The 17,586-nt window shown below is 33.0% G+C and overlaps 2 protein-coding genes across 2 annotated transcripts; one reads left to right on the top strand and one right to left on the bottom strand.

The window, feature by feature from the left end:
• Positions 1 to 1,460: 1,460 nt before the first annotated feature.
• Positions 1,461 to 4,048, top strand: LOC132608333 (uncharacterized). The gene is made up of 4 exons (XM_060322368.1): positions 1,461 to 2,761; positions 2,857 to 3,004; positions 3,222 to 3,487; positions 3,949 to 4,048. Exons 1-4 carry the CDS (start codon positions 2,466 to 2,468, stop codon positions 4,046 to 4,048), a joined length of 810 nt encoding a protein of 269 aa, XP_060178351.1. The 5' UTR covers positions 1,461 to 2,465.
• A 765-nt stretch (positions 4,049 to 4,813) lies between these two features.
• On the bottom strand, positions 4,814 to 7,660 carry LOC132608332 (uncharacterized). Its single transcript, XM_060322367.1, has 4 exons — positions 7,056 to 7,660; positions 6,219 to 6,772; positions 5,471 to 6,081; positions 4,814 to 5,254 (listed from the first exon to the last, which is right to left on the bottom strand). The coding sequence occupies exons 1-4, from the start codon at positions 7,658 to 7,660 to the stop codon at positions 4,814 to 4,816; spliced, it is 2,211 nt and encodes a 736-aa protein (XP_060178350.1).
• Between the last annotated feature and the right edge of the window lie 9,926 nt (positions 7,661 to 17,586).

Genomic DNA, 17,586 nt, shown 5'->3' with positions numbered 1-17,586 from the left:
ATTAGAAGCATCAGCAAGAAGTATTCTGCCACAACACAGTATTATAGGATCCATGGGATGCCACTGGCTATGCAAGTTTGGCTTTATGAGTGTTGTTCAAGAGTTCCATCGTATCTCGCTATTAAATCCGGAAATTCCATTCCAAGAATGTTGAATTGGAGGTCCATCGACAGTCAGCCCAAATTTAATATTTTGATGGAAGGCATTTTTAGAGACGACAAACAGTCGGTAATATTCGAACACTCTAACTTATTTTTATGTTTTTTCATAGCATTTTATTTTGCAATTATGCCTTACTGATTTTAGTTTGTACTCCACTGTTCTACTGTCGTATTTATTGCTTTTCTGCTGGTTTTTTGTATTTCACTATATTTCGATGTATTTCCTTTTGCATTTTCACCATACTTTTTAAATTTCACTATATTTCTTTGTATTTCCATGTTTTTCAGTGTTCAAAATGTAAGTGTGAATAGTTTTATAACACACTAATTAAATATTTATTTCACACTAATTAAATACTGATTTTAGTTTGTACTCCACTGTTCTACTGTCGTATTATTGCTTTTCTGCTGGTTTTTTTTCCTGGTTTTTTGTATTTCACTATATTTCGGTGTATTTCCTTTTGCATTTTCACCATACTTTTTAAATTTCACTATATTTCTGTGTATTTCTATGTTTTTCAGTGTTCAAAATGTAAGTGTGAATAGTTTTATAACACACTAATTAAATATTTATTTCTTTCTTCTTCAGAGCTATACATTTGCAAATACAATCCCCACTAGCAGTGAGTTGGAGAGCCTCCAATTGCCCGATGTTGTTGTCTGTCGAGATACAGTAGACAAAAATGTCTTAGTTGATGCCAATGAAGGTACCCAAGTCATAGATATGCCAATGGATGACTTTAATGATTTCAGTACTACTCCCCCCCCCCCCCCCCCCCCCCCCCACCTTTCTAAGGGCAAACAGCAACAACGGACGAATCAGACAGATTCTCCACCTTCAAAGAGACGCAGACAACTTCATACAACAGCTTCCACATCTAAGAAACAACAAATCCACACCGAATCACAGACAACTGTGAAGAAGAATCACAAGGATCAAAAGGTTGCTCAAAAACCTATTTTACAGAAGTCTGCTTCACCAAAGTTGAATGAACAAATGAATAGACCCCAAAACACCACAGTCCTACATGATGTCCCTACTAGTTCCATGAAAGAGGAAATGCAATTGCTAAGGAAAGATTTTCAAGTTTTCAAGGAATCAGTAAGTGTTTTTAGTTACGAAACAAAAAATATTTTGGTGTATTTAATTTACTGTTTCTAAACAAATTGAAATACTATTTTTGTTTAAATATTAGGTCGTTGGTGAGTTCACAAGTGAGTTGTCCAAGCTTCGAACTTTCATGGATGACAACTTCAAGAAGCTATTTAAAGCAATCAAGGTGAACAATTCTGCGGACAAGGTAAACGTGTGAAATAGAAATTGAACTAACATTTTTAGACTCTTATTGCGAAATACAATTTATATTAATTCATTTTTTTATGTGAAGGCTGCCGATAGTGAGGCGCCGGAGCATCAAACTGATGCTGGGCTACAGTTAACGCCTGAAGAAAACTTACGACATGATTCTACCATTCAAACATCTCCTCCGAAACATGATGATGAGTCAATTAAGGTAAAATGAGTTTGTGACGTGAAATCCATCTTTTAAAGTTATGTTGTTGTGCATTGTATGCACAAAAAAGTATATGGTTGCCATGTTCCAGTATTAAATTTTAAAGTTATGTTTTCCTCGGTATTTTCTATTTTACAAACTTTCGTATTTTATGGCGTTTCGTTTGTATTTCACTGGTACAATTGTCTATTTTACAAACCTTTTTTTTTTTTTTTTGTATTTCTATGTATTTCCACCCCCACAGAATCAATCTAATCCTGACCCTATTTTTGTGTATTTAGTAATTCTCCAACCTTATATTTTTATGTTATGATTTTGTTTTAAATTTTGATTTTTTCTTATTCAAAAGGGTGTTGGACCAAAGTTACATGAGGAAGTTCCGGAAATTGTAGTAACCGCCGGAAATTTAAGAGCAGATACACGTAAAGCTTCATCTGAAGAGATTAATCGGGCGGACGAAGGATCTTTCAATTCAACAGAGGTAAATTTTACATTCAATCTTATAGATCTTTTCAAGATACTGCTATACTTAACATTTATTAAATCTCCTTTTTTTTAGGGAATGGTCGCAGAGATGCTCATTGAGTTGCCTCTAGAAACTCGTGTACCAAAAGCAGGTGCGGGAATACAACCCGGGGACATCACTGATCATTCAATTTTAGAGACTCCACACAGGTTCGATGAGAACATTACTAAGTCACAATGGTTGATCCCTGACGAAATGTTACCAAGCCAAATAGGTTCGTCATGATTATCTGTGTTTCATCAAACTGGTCACAAAGGATTTGTTATGCCAGTAATGTCTGCTGATAAAGGAATACAACAGCCAGTGATTAATGCGGAAGTTGTAATTGCTCAACCAGATGTTATTCCAACTAGGATAGTCAAACCTAGTAAATACTTCAGTTCACCTTACATGACCAATTACGGCTCTGCAGAAGCTTCTGTTCAAGACCCCACACCTTCCATATTTGAAAAGAAGCATCCATTTGTTGAAGATCCAATTAATGGCCCGCGAAATACTTCGCTTATTCAACAATACCGGAATTGGCTTGAACAGGATCTACTTCTAAGGCATGATAAAAAGTAAGTTTGAACGTATTTACCTTTTTAATTTATATATTCATTCTTTCAGCAAAGTAAACTGTTCAAAATGAAAATAACTGATTGTTGTTATTTAGAAAGGGTAAGGAAAGCCGTTACAAAAAGAATAAGCAAGCTTTGGATCCAGATGACATCAATTTTGGCTTCAATTTTGGTGTGTTACATGTTGACGACAAAAACTGGTTCTATCTCTTATCGATGAATGGACAGTCTTGGAATGATGAGGTGCTATATTTCCCATTCCCTCTTTTCCCATATTTCTCTATATTTCTCTATATTTCCCATATTTATCGATATTCCTTCTGTGTATTTCTCTATATTTCCTGCATCTTGACTGCATATTTTTCTGCAGAAGCTTATTTCATTTTTTTAACCAGTATCCATTAGACTAATTTCATTTTTTTTACATCATATTGATGTCATTTTTTACTACTTGCGGAAGAAAGGCAAGTACGACAAGGATAACAGATTCAAATTCACAACTGTTGACTGTATGTTCTTCTCCAAAATTGATGAAATTCGTCGTGCATATGCTAATCCGGAGGGGAACAGTAGTGTTGCCAGTTCGGAGAACGAAATATGCGAGTACATTAACGGGCATAGGATGCTGGCTAATGTGCCATGGCATACAGTTGATTGTGTTCTCATCCCTGTCAACATCAAAGAGGAAAATCACTGGATCTTGATTATAGTGCCATTCACTGACAGGTATTTCTACTCTTTTTTTAAAAAAAAAATCATTAAATCTGCATATCTCCCTGTATGTTCCTCGTATTTCTATCCTACAAGGTCCGTATGAAATTTAATTTACCAACCTGTTAACCGAGCTGATGTAATATTCTTTTACGTGCAGGCGTCTGTACATCTACAACTCATACTGAGCTGCTGGTCATGATGGTGTTGTTAGAAGAGAAATACACAAGATAGCTACCCTATTGCCACATTATCTACATTTGTCTGGATTTTATGAGAAAAAAAAAAGGCATCGATTGGATTAACCACCCATCATACAAGGGCAAACAACAGACTGATGACTTTCATGTCATGTATGTGAACGACCTGCCACAACAAGCCTCTAGCAGCATGTATGTCTTTCAACATCAGAGTTCCATTTTTTTTTTTTTTCAAAATTCTCAACCAATAATCATTTTTATTTTTTATTTTTTCAGGGATTGTGGTGTGTATGTTGCCGCATTTGCTGAATACTTTTGTTCTAGACGAGGCGTTCCATCTGAAATTGATGCAGAAACACTACGTAATAGATACTAGGCATTACTATGGGAATACGGATGGCAAAAGGCTGATTTGAATGCCTTCAGTGACAATGAACTGCCGCCAAGACCAGTTAGGCCTGCCATAGATTACAACGCGGTCGACACAGTAGTTGTTAATTAGTCCACTAGGTTTTAATGTTCAATCGTTTTTCACAGTACTGTTTTGCTGACCATTTTTCTACATTTTGTTGTGTTGTTTTGTAAAGAATTGACAAATGGCAGTGTTTTTTCATCAATGACTTAACTAATTTCTTTCACGACTATTTTTTGTTTAAGTCTCCCATATTTTTATTTATCGTTTAATGAAAACAGCCTCTGGTGTATTTTCAATATATTTCAATGTTATATACCCACTCTTCAATTCGACAAATTATTCCAGGTGAACTGGAATACTCTTACAACTGGAATACTCTTACATTTTGAACACTGAAATACAGAGAAATACACAGAAATATAGTAAAATGTAAAAAAAATATAGTGAAAATGCAAAAGGAAATACACCGAAATATAGTGAAATACAAAAAATCAGTGTTGTATTCCAGCACCTGCTTCTGGTTATTCCAGTCCTAATGCAACTTAATATTTCTAAAACATTTCACTTATTTTTCATTTTAATGTCCGTTAACACCGAATTGTATGCAATATTATTATGAAAATAAAGGACAAAAATTACAGAATACAACGATGAACCAAAAATTTCTTTATTTAATATTTTTGGGGATAAGGTATTTTAAAAAAAAAAAAATTACAATCTAAACATCTACTTCTTACGTGGCTCATTGGAACAAGAACGTCTATTGTGACCAAGACGTCCACAAGTACTACAAGCATTCCTACGTTTATCAATCATCGTCTCCATTAATGGTTTATCTCGCTTTTTCTTTGGCCTTCCCGGGGGTCTCTTGTATCTTGGTGGCAAAACAACTTCATCGCTTATGTGTTTGGGAATATTCCACTCACTCTCGTCATGCAGAGGATCCACAGGTACATCATACGTCTTAATCACTGTCTTTGGTTTGAATAGGTCTGAACAATATTCATCAGGCATAAGACTTTTACTCTTCAATACAACCCATGCATGTGGACATGGTATCTCGTCCATTTGGAACATCCGACAACTGCATGTTTTCTTTTTAAGATCAATTATGAATCGCCTTGCCTCATCATTTACGGTATACACATATTCAGTTGATGGTTCAACCTAATCAAGATGAAATGTGTCAGACCAGAATACATTGAATATTAACAACGATAAGTAATATGAAATACATGGAAATATACAATCCAAACAGAATTACTTAATATGAAATACATGGAAATATACAATCCAAACAGAATTACTTAAGTACCTTCTAAATATGCTGAAATATATTGAAATATATGTAGGCAGACTTCAACAAAATAAACAGTAACATACCGTCATACGTAGAGATTTACATTCGTTTATTGATAATAATTGCTGGAATGCTTTCCCAAGTGTTGTGAATGTGTATGTACCGTTCCTCCTATTAGTGCAATTCCATCTCCCAAACATCTTCCTCACTTCTTCAAGAAAATCGAAAACCGGCAACTCTCTTGCTGCTACCAATTTTCCATTAATACATTCGGATATATTTGATATCATTGTCCATCCTCTGTTAACGGGTGAATACAGTCGAGCCCACTTTTCCCTTCTAGCATCCTCCAAGTACTCTTTTACCCGAAAATCAACCTTCTCAATCTTCTCCATCAGCTTATCAAACTCAGCCTGTGTGTATGCTTTTGCAAGTGCATAGAATACAGGACTCAATACTTCACCATTCGACTTGTATTTCGTGGTCACATTTTTCCATAAATGCCATATGCACGCCAAATGTGGCACAGTTGGATACACTCTACTCACCGCCTTAATGATGCTCTCATGTCTGTCTGATATAACACACATGTTATCCCTATTCCCATAAGCTTGTTTGAACTGCTCAAAGAACCAGGTCCAAGACTTATCGTTCTCTGAATCTATCACACCATACGCCAATGGTAGAATATTACCTGCACATACATGTTTTTGTGTATTATTACAGTGAAATATAGCATAAAGCATATTGGAACTACATCAGAAATATAATGAAATACAACGAAATATACCAAAAACAGAAAAAAATGTATTTAAACATTTTGGCATCTACCTGCACCATCCAACGTGCTGGCTGATACAAAAGTACCGTTATATGTAGTTTTAAGGTGGGAACCATCTACTACAACTATTGGTCTACAACACTCGAAGCCTTTTATGAACGCTTTAAGTGCTATAAACAAATACAAGAACTCGTTTTGTTGTGATTTGTGCATTCTCACATGTGATCCAGGGTATGTTTTATCCAATATGTAGACATATTCCGGTAACTTCTTGTATGATTCTGTTGGTTCCCCTCTTAATTCATTCATTGTCTTTTCTCTAGCCCTCCAGGCCGTCATATAAGAAACATCAACGCCATACTCAATTTTTACGTCGTCTACTATATCACCAGGTGTATATTTCCTCTTGTGATTTGCTATTTTTGGCTTAATAACTGATGCACCAATCAACCAACTTGTTGCTTGTCTTTGGGAATACACTTTGTCCTTCAATGGACACGTATGTTCGTCATGAAAAGATCTCACTCTGAACATTTCAGAGTTCGCTATACTTGAAGCTCTGAATTTCCAACAACAATCAGTTGAACAACATACCAGAGTGTAACTACATAAACCAATACAAGAAAAGAACAATCAGATTGAAGTTTCAAACACATACAACATCCTAAATACATCGTCTATATATACTGAAATGGTTAGATAATGGAATTAAATAATTCAAACAGTTCGTATTTCACTGTATTTAATTAAATCCAACTGAAATGTAATGGCAATACAATAGTTTACGTCACTGTATTTCAATGCATTTCTTAGTATATTTCACTATATTTCATATATATTTCATAGTATATTTCAATGTATTTCATATTTTTAGGTGACTAACATACCTTACGGCATTCGACCTCTCTGTCCTGAAATTGAATCTTTTGCGAATTGCATAATTCGCCATAACATTCTTCAGAGTGTCCTTATCTTTGTAGATTTGATCAACAAAAACATCTTTATGTTCCTTGTTCGAAATTATCAAGTCATCGTTGTTTTGAAATAAAACAACAGCCTTAGCACAATCCGACGCATCCAAATCATTTGAATCAACTACGTTTATAGCATACATATAATCATTAAATTCAAGTTGAAACATATCGTCTCCAACTGCAGATTCGCCGGACATAAAATTCTCAAGATCATTATCAGTTATGCTAACGCACAACGGATATGCTTCAAATCCCCTGTTTTCTCTCTTAAGCTCAACATACACCCTTACTCCCATATTGTTGCGTATTTCAATTGGCATGTTGTCTCCTTCAACAGCATATTTTATTGATATCGTTTTCCTGCTAATATCAACACCTAACTGAATTGCTATAGTTTCAACCAAATCACCGTATGAACAATAATCTTTGAAGACAACTGCGTCTAGTTTGTAATCAACAAAGCAATTCTGTTCATTCCAAAAACCGGAGTGTCTGATCACTGTTGTTATGCTTGACATGTTTCGTTTTGATAATTCAACAAAACTAGAAGAACAATGACTGCATTGGAAAAAAAAATCATCGTTCCAATCACAGAAAATTGAATAAAAAAAAATCACACAAATCATTGAAAATTTGAAACATACCTTTTGTAGAATCTGAAATACAAATCTGATCTTCACTAAAATTCCATATATACACTCGTCCTTATCTTATTGAATGTATTTCAACTTGATTTTGAAGAATTCGAATGTAGAAAACAGAGCTCAAAGAGATTCTTCTGTAGTTGGATCTTTTTAGATCTTCAGTATTTTTTTGAATTCAAAAAGTTTTGATTGTGATAAAGGTGGAGAGAGATACGTAATCTGTTATGGAAGAACATTCATTACGCGTGATTAATGGGCAGATTTTAACTGAATCCCTGAATTTAAAAAAAAAAATCTTTTCCATAAATACGGCCTAATTTTACTCAGCAGTGTTGGACGTTCCGTGTATTTCACTATATTTCAAAAAAATGAAATACACGCGTTTCAACTAAAAAATCAGCTACGCTTAGTAAATAACAATTTTATAGCTATTTCTTGTTACAAGCTACTAAAAGGTAGCTATTTATGTAAGTTTTACTTATTTTTTGGACAATTTACATATTATAATTTTATTAATTGGTGAACCCTGAACTTTTGACATCTGCTTGTCCATGACATCTGCTTGATGTTGAAATATAGTTGGTTGGTCATTTTCAATTTGTTGATGACCTGGATAGTTCTTTCTGGAAATTTTTCGTCTTTCCAGTCCCAATATCTACACAATATTGCATGCAACAACTGCCGTAACAAAAAAATTCATTACAGATCTTCCACAAAAAAAATCACAAGAAAAAAGAGATAACTTACATCATACTTATGACATCTGAAAAAAAGTCTCCCACGGTGCTGAAATTTTGATAATAATAATAATAGAGAAAATATTACATTTTAAGCATTTATATGATTTTTTATATAAAATTCAATGTGGTCTGGCCTTTTCGCGAATTCCACACATAATAGAAATTTAGTAGAATTATCTGGAGTCCATGGTTCACAGAACTCTCATATGTTGGAATGACATGAAACTCTTAATGATTATGCCTCTTTAAATGAAACCTTAATTACGATTATCATCACATGAAACTCTTAATGATTATGCCTCTTTAAATGAAGACTTTTGAAACTTTTGGCCTAGAGCCATATAAATTTTTGTGGCTATAAAATAACAACATATCCGGTGTAGTCCCACAAGTGGGGTCTGGGGAGGGTGGAATATTCGCAGACCTTAACCCTTTGTGGGGGCTATAAAATCATTTCAATAAGGGTAAAATGAGAAGTTTGAAGTTAAATTGTTACTAAATTAGAAAAGATGGCATTCTTTATGGGACTGAATAAAAAAGGAAGTGTGTCACATAAACTGGGATAGAGGGAGTATATGATTCAAGATGGCTCATGTTCATTTCCCCGTAGCAATGAGATGTAGCAACTCCATGTACAGAAGTTTCTGGTTTGTTTTATTAGTTTTATTTCTTCTTGGGGGGGCAAAATTTGTGAAGCTAAAAGTCTCTGCACCTTTCTGGCAATTTTTAACAGGCGGACAATCTGCGTCAACAAACATTGCAACAAATGCATCGCATATTGACAACCAGACAATCGGCTCGTGCTCTTCTTGCAATAAATGAATATTTCTCCCGTCTTCGAGCTCTCAGTTCTCTTTGGCTTGCCAGACCACGAGAGCAATAAGCGCGACATAGATTGCAGTGTTCTGCTGATACACTGGCCAGTATGAGAGGCAGCTAAGTTAAATGTAAAGTGGTACTTTATGTGGCTGTGGAAGTGTAACATTTGTTTTTTCTAGGTGTTAGGAATGCCATATGTTTACTTTGTGACATAGGAACCAATAATGTAACTGTGTTTTTAGCTTTACAAGGCAAAAGTTTAGTTAGGGATTTTAAGTTGAAGAAATGTAAGAGATAGAAAGTTTATGCTTAAACAAATTATAGTTGTGATTTGGGAAGTTTCTCTGCGGATGTTGGAAATATAGCAGGATGTCATCATTTTACTTCTCTATTTATGCAAGAAATATGGGTGTTCTTCTTTAAACTATAAGTTTTTATAGCTTAAAGAAGAACATACTATATCATAGTTATCATTATGTAAATAGATCCGGTAAAGAGAACATGTATGTAATTCATGTTTCCTGCATAAATTGACAAATTTCGTTTCTTTTTTACTCTAATTAATTTGTAGGTGTGTAACAGGCTACTTTCAAAGTCGAAAATCACTATTTTATAATTGAAAGATGGAAAAATAAAATGGAAAATTCATATAATTAACACCAAAATCACCAACTTATTTCTGGTGAGCTTGCTGATATTTCCCTTTTTCTTCATGTTTATGTACTTCTCTATTGTGACTTAAAAGATTAAAAACATTTGTATTAATTTTTGTTGATAAAAAAGTGTAACAAGAAACCGGAGCTAAAGAACCAGTATAAGTAATGGACTAAGCACACAGAGCAACATACTTAAATTTTTTGGTGCGGAATGCCCTTCAAAGGCACCGGTCTTTAATTTTTGTCCCTCAAATTTGAAATCTTTAATTTTTCCCTTCATCATAGGGTTTTTTGGTTTGAATTCTAGTTCAGTTTAAAAAAAATCGCAAAGCAGAAGTTTGTAGCAAAGTTAGGCTTATTCGGGCAAAGTTAGGCTTGTTCAGGCAGAAGTTTGCCTTATACTTTTGCTCAAAATTTGGCCTATTCGGGCAAAAGTTAAACCTTAAGGCAGAGGTTTGTAAAATTTTAACTAAGTAAAAAAAAAAAAAAAGGAAATTGCTTGAAGGTAAACCTCTGCCCTGAAGCAAAATTTTGTCTTAAGTAGAGTCTGAAACTCTGCCTAGTTTTGCATGCAAAAACTCTATCTTACGAATCTAAACTCTATCTTGCAATTTTTTATTTTATTTTTGACTGAGCAAAATTTGAATCCAAAATCAAAGGATTTTTAGCGGAGAATAAAAATTAAAGACCACCAATTTGAGGGGGGAAAATTAAAGACCAGTGCCTTTGAAGGGCAATCGTGCAAATGAGCCTCGTAGAATTTGACATCATTTTGGGCTCGATGGTTGGTTATTTTCGGTCCATTTTGAGAAGAGTACCGAGTTATTTTTTTGGACAATTTACATATTATAATTTTATTAATTGGTGAACCCTGAACTTTGGACATCTGCTTGTCCATGACAAATTTTTCTATTATTATTATTATTATTATTAAGTGTGGAAGGGAGACTAACACAACATTGACTACTTGTATCGAAAGTTGTCTGAGTTGTATATTAAATTTGGACTTCTTTCAATTTTATTTGGTTTCTTTCCTTTTTTTTCCCAGTTGTGGGTCCACTTCATTTAATAAGTACTACTATTTGGTTTGCCACCTGTACGTATGTATTCCACTTTTACTTCATTTTATTTTGGATTTATTTCAATTGTACTTGGTTTCTTTCCTTTTTTTTCTAGTTGTGGATCCACTTCATTTAACAAGTACTACTACTTGGTTTGTCACCTGTACACGTGTATTTCATTTTTACTTTCATTTTATTACTCTATTATAGAAAGCACACGAAATTGTACTCTAAGTAGGGACTAACATGTGTACAGTTCAGAAGTTTAACATTAATTCTACCTCTTGTGTTTTTACTTTTTAGGTTCCCACGTGTTCGCAGTGTCTCAATCGTCCTTTTATTTTCTTCATTTGACATATACTCCCTCTGTCTCAATTTAAGTGTCTAAGTTTAACTAGACAATAAAAATAGACTTTTGAATCTTGTGGTTCTAAATTAAAAATGTGTATAATATAATAAAATATCCTTTGAATCTTGTGATTATAAACTTGACATGTATATTTGGATTGTCAACTTACTAAATATAAAAAGAGGCGGACATAACCAAAATAAGACAAATTTTAACAACAACTGAGAAATTAAGGGAAAAAATAAGAGAAAAACAAACAAAATATGGAGACTCACTAAGGAGTTTCATTTGTAGATTGCTTCTTCGCTTAATCGCTTCTCCTCTTAATTTTTTCATTGCTCCAACAAATTGTACCAAAAATTGTCTGAGTTGTATATTAAATTTGGACTTATCTCAATTGTACTTGATTTCTTTCCTTTTTTCTCAGTTGTGAGTCCACTTCATTTAACAAGTACTACTACTTGGTTTGCTACCTGTACAGGTGCATTTCACTTTTACTTTCATTTTATTACTCTATTATAGAAATCACATGAAATTGTACTCTAAGCAGGACTAAGATGTGTACAGTTCAGAAGTTTAACATTAATTCTACTTATTGTGTGCTTACTTTTTAGGTCCCCACGTGTCCGCGGTGTCTCAATTGTCCTTTCATTTCCTTCATTTGACATAAACTCCCTCTGTCTCAAATTAAGTGTCTAAGTTTGACTAGACAATAAAAATAGACTTTTGAATTTTATGGTTCTAAATTAAAAATGTGTATAATATAATAAAATATCCTTTGAATCTTGTGATTATAAACTTGACATGTAGGATATTTGAATTATCAACTTACTAAATATAAAAAGAGGCGAACATAACCAAAATAAGATAAATTTTGACAACAATTGAGAAATTAAGAGAAAAAATAAGAGGAAAAAAAAAACAAATTATGAAGATTCACTAAGGAGTTCATTTGTGGATTGCTTCTTCGCTTAATCGCTTCTCCTCTTAATTTTTTCATTGCTCCTCTTTGCTTTGATATTTAGTTTTCCATTTTGTTGCTTATTTTATTCTTTCTTTACAAGTCTCTGGTTATTGTTTCTTCACCCTTTTAAAATTTATTATTTTATATTTTCATTTAGCAATTTAAGAATTTTACATAGGGATTAAAATCATGTGATTTACCATTACATCCATTTTTTTTAAAATTTAAACTTCTACCATTTAGTCAATGATTAGTTAGGATACATCCTAAATCATTTTTTTTTTAAATTTCTGACTAAGTCTCTTCAAATAATTAAATTGACTAAATATGGTGATTAATCATGTTTTGCTAGTTCAAAAAAAAAAAAGTCAAAACATGAAATTTCAGCCATATTATAAATGGAATCAAAAGTTGAAGACCGCCCCACTGAGACTATTTTTGTAAGGACGGAAAAATAACAGTCTGTTAATTGTTTTAGTGTGGAATGACATTCAAAGGAACTACTCTTTAATTTTTGCCCCTCAAATTTCAAAACTTTAATTTTTGTCTTTTGCCTAAACTCATGGGTTATGGGTTCGAACTCCCGCTTGCTCGGTGAAATATTAAAAAATATTCGCAAGGCAAAAGTTTGTAGCAAAGTTTTGCCTATTCGAGCAAAGTTAAGCCTTAAGATAGAGGTTTGTAAAATTCTAATTAAGTTAAAAAAAAATTGTCTGAAGGTAGTTTGTCTTCTGTTGAGGGAAAACTCTACCTTGTAATTTTTGTTTTAATTTTTGACTGAGTGGGAATTTGAACCCGAAATTAAGAGATTTTTAGCGAAGAACAAAAATTAAAGACCACCACCTTTTTGAGGGACAAAAATTAAAGACTAGTGCCTTTAATTTTTGGAGAATCTCACTTAAAGCTTATTGGGTTTTGGAGAAAAAATAGCGTCGTTACTTTTTGGATATCATAAAGAATTATTTACTCAAAGTCAGTATGTAAAATGAGAGGCGTCGTCAAAAGTTTCAAAAGATTAAGATAGATAATCCTCAATTGTATGGATTGTACATGTTTGTTTTTTAATATTTTGACAGAAATATGTCATGTGTCAATTGTCCCTCATCGGTTAAAGAAAAAATATTAATGAGTTTATAAGCTAAAATGAGCTCTTCCACCTATTAGACTAGTCTTTTGGGATGAACTCTCATTTTTAGTCTATAACAAAATGATTAAATTTCAATTAATTTTTTATGTTAGGAAGTTTTATCATTTTGGGCAATTTGCACGATTACCCTTGTTTGGGGGGTGGTTTTTAATTTTTGCCCTCGCGTAAGATACCCCGAGGTTCTAGGTTCGAATCTCGGCTCAGTTAAAAAAAAAAAAAATCGCAAGACAGAGTTTCGTAGCAAAATTAGACCTATTTGGAAAAAAAAAAGTTTCTACCTACCTTGCAAAATTTCACAAGGCAAACTTTTTGCGAAGTTTTGCCTTGCGATTTTTTTTTTTACCGAGCGGGGTTCGAACCCAGAACCTGGGGGTATTTTTGACCAATTTTTTAAGCGAAGGAAAACAAATTAAAGGCCAATAATTTGAGGGGCAAAAATTAAAGACACGACGCCTTTGAAGGGCGATCAGTGCAAAAAAATGTACTCCTATCATTTTCCCACGTTTTGAATGAACTAGAGAAACCCCCTAAACTAAAAAAGTTTATTTTTCATATTTAAAACGACAAAGGGTCAGATCTGTCCTTCAACTATAGGATATTGCGTGCATATGCCCGTCGTTTAAGCGTTGTACCACATATGCCCTTACCATTATATTTTGGGTCACTCGTGCTCTTGATTTAATGAAAATATATTGGTGAGCATATTTGTTCAGTTTCGCATAGTATAAGGGCATGTATAATTTATTAAATTTTTTGAATATTATCCCACAAAAATAACAATATGACACAAAATATCATTGCATTCTAAAACATAAAAAACATTTGCAATTCCAGTCCATCTACTATTACGTTACATCTAAATTATACAATAAAAAAATCAAAAGCAATTACAACGATCTTTTAAAGGTTGTTTTCACAAATAATTGCACCATTTCCCCTTTTTAAAAGATTTTTCTTTTTACTAATGATAACATTTTTTATTTTTCAATTTGTTGATGACCTGGATAGTTCTTTCTGGAAATTTTTCGTCTTTCCAGTCCCAATATCTACACAATATTGCATGCAACAACTGCCGTAACAAAAAAATTCATTACAGATCTGCCACAAAAAAAATCACAAGAAAAAAGAGATAACTTACATCATACTTATGACATCTGAAAAAAAGTCTCCCACGGTGCTGAAATTTTGATAATAATAATAGAGAGAATATTACATTTTAAGCATTTATATGGTTTTTTATATAAAATTCAATGTGGTCTGGCCTTTTCGCGAATTCCACACATAATAGAAATTTAGTAGAATTATCTGGAGTCCATGATGTCAGATGGAGTGAAGCAACTCCACATCCACAAACCCTTCCACAACTATTTGAAGAACTCGAAGCTTCCGACATTTCATAAACAAGTAAAAGAATAAGAAGTGTGGAGTTACAAAATGTAGTATCAAAAATCATCGGCTAGCATAAAGTGCACCATTGTTTTTTGAGAACTACTGGTAGAATATGTAGTTCAAGAATTTCAATGAATCAAATATGCCCCTATACTATGCGAAACTAAAAAAATATGCCCTTCAATTTTTTCTCCGGGTTTTCATTAAATCAAGGGCATGAATAACCCAAAAAGTAATGGTAAGGGCATACGTGGGATAACGTTTAAACGATGGGCATATGAGCGCAATATTGTATAGTTGAAGCGTGGATCTGGCCCTTTGCCGTATTTAAATTTATGCTTAAATCACCAATAAAAAATGCTCATTTTTATCATATAAATTAATTAATAATTAGATAGAGAATTACTCCCTCCATCTCAAATTATTGGTCGTAATTACTAAAAATAGTTGTCTCAAATTATTTATCATTTTAAAAGTTCAAAGCATAATTAATTATTTTTTTCCCATTATCCTTGGTAAATATATGTCATTAATGAAGATGACAAATAAAAGAGTAAACATTTAATTGAGAGATTATAGTTTAGATATATATAAGGGTAAATTTAGTCAAAATATCCCTCTAAATGGAGTATATTTTAAGGGGTATATAAAAAAATCATAAATAATTTGAGGAAAAAACTGACGATAATTTGAGACGGAGGAAGTATGCAAGAATGATTTTTTTTCTAAAGATCAAAATCTCGTAAAGCAAACTAATAGTACTAATATATGTCATTAATGAAGATGACAAATAAAAGAGTAAACATTTAATTGAGAGATTATAGTTTAGATATAAATAAGGGTAAATTTAGTCAAAGTCAGTATGTAAAATGAGAGGCGTCGTCAAAAGTTTCAAAAGATTAAGATAGATAATCCTCAATTGTATGGATTGTACATGTTTGTTTTTTAATATTTTGACAGAAATATGTCATGTGCCAATTGTCCCTCATCGGTTAAAGAAAAACTATTAATGAGTTTATAAGCTAAAATGAGCTCTTCCACCTATTAGACTAGTCTTTTGGGATGAACTCTCATTTTTAGTCTATAACAAAATGATTAAATTTCAATTAATTTTTTATGTTAGGAAGTTTTATCATTTTGGGCAATTTGCACGATTACCCTTGTTTGGGGGGTGGTTTTTAATTTTTGCCCTCGCGTAAGATACCCCGAGGTTCTAGGTTCGAATCTCGGCTCAGTTAAAAAAAATAAAAATCGCAAGACAGAGTTTCGTAGCAAAATTAGGCCTATTTGGAAAAAAAAAAGTTTCTACCTACCTTGCAAAATTTCACAAGGCAAACTTTTTGCGAAGTTTTGCCTTGCGATTTTTTTTTTTTTACTGAGCGGGGTTCGAACCCAGAACCTGGGGGTATTTTTGACCAATTTATTAAGCGAAGGGAAAAAATTAAAGGTCAATAATTTGAGGGGCAAAAATTAAAGACACGACGCCTTTGAAGGGCGATCAGTGCAAAAAAATGTACTCCTATCATTTTCCCACGTTTTGAATGAACTAGAGAAACCCCCTAAACTAAAAAAGTTTATTTTTCATATTTAAAACGGCAAAGGGTCAGATCTGTCCTTCAACTAGAGGATATTGCATGCATATGCCCGTCGTTTAAGCGTTGTACCACATATGCCCTTACCATTACATTTTGGGTCACTCGTGCTCTTGATTTAATGAAAATATATTGGTGGGCATATTTGTTCAGTTTCGCATAGTATAAGGGCATGTATAATTTATTAATTTTTTTGAATATTATCCCACAAAAATAACAATATGACACAAAATATCATTGCATTCCAAAACATAAAAAATATTTGCAATTCCAGTCCATCCACTATTACGTTACATCTAAATTATACAATAAAAAAATCAAAAGCAATTACAACGATCTTTTAAAGGTTGTTTTCTCAAATAAGTGCACCATTCCCCCTTTTTAAAAGATTTTTCTTTTTACTAATGATAACATTTTTTATTTTTCAATTTGTTGATGACCTGGATAGTTCTTTCTGGAAATTTTTCGTCTTTCCAGTCCCAATATCTACACAATATTGCATGCAACAACTGCCGTAACAAAAAAATTCATTACAGATCTGCCACAAAAAAATCACAAGAAAAAAGAGATAACTTACATCATACTTATGACATCTGAAAAAAAGTCTCCCACGGTGCTGAAATTTTGATAATAATAATAGAGAGAATATTACATTTTAAGCATTTATATGGTTTTTTATATAAAATTCAATGTGGTCTGGCCTTTTCGCGAATTCCACACATAATAGAAATTTAGTAGAATTATCTGGAGTCCATGATGTCAGATGGAGTGAAGCAACTCCACATCCACAAACCCTTCCACAACTATTTGAAGAACTCGAAGCTTCCGACATTTCATAAACAAGTAAAAGAATAAGAAGTGTGGAGTTACAAAATGTAGTATCAAAAATCATCGGCTAGCATAAAGTGCACCATTGTTTTTTGAGAACTACTGGTAGAATATGTAGTTCAAGAATTTCAATGAATCAAATATGCCCCTATACTATGCGAAACTAAAAAAATATGCCCTTCAATTTTTTCTCCGGGTTTTCATTAAATCAAGGGCATGAATAACCCAAAAAGTAATGGTAAGGGCATACGTGGG

This window comes from Lycium barbarum, chromosome 8, assembly GCF_019175385.1.
Source record: "Lycium barbarum isolate Lr01 chromosome 8, ASM1917538v2, whole genome shotgun sequence".
In the NCBI taxonomy this organism is placed as follows: Eukaryota; Viridiplantae; Streptophyta; class Magnoliopsida; order Solanales; family Solanaceae; genus Lycium; species Lycium barbarum.
The sequence above is the reverse complement of the archived record's forward strand: the minus strand, read 5'-3'. Positions and strand labels throughout refer to the sequence as shown.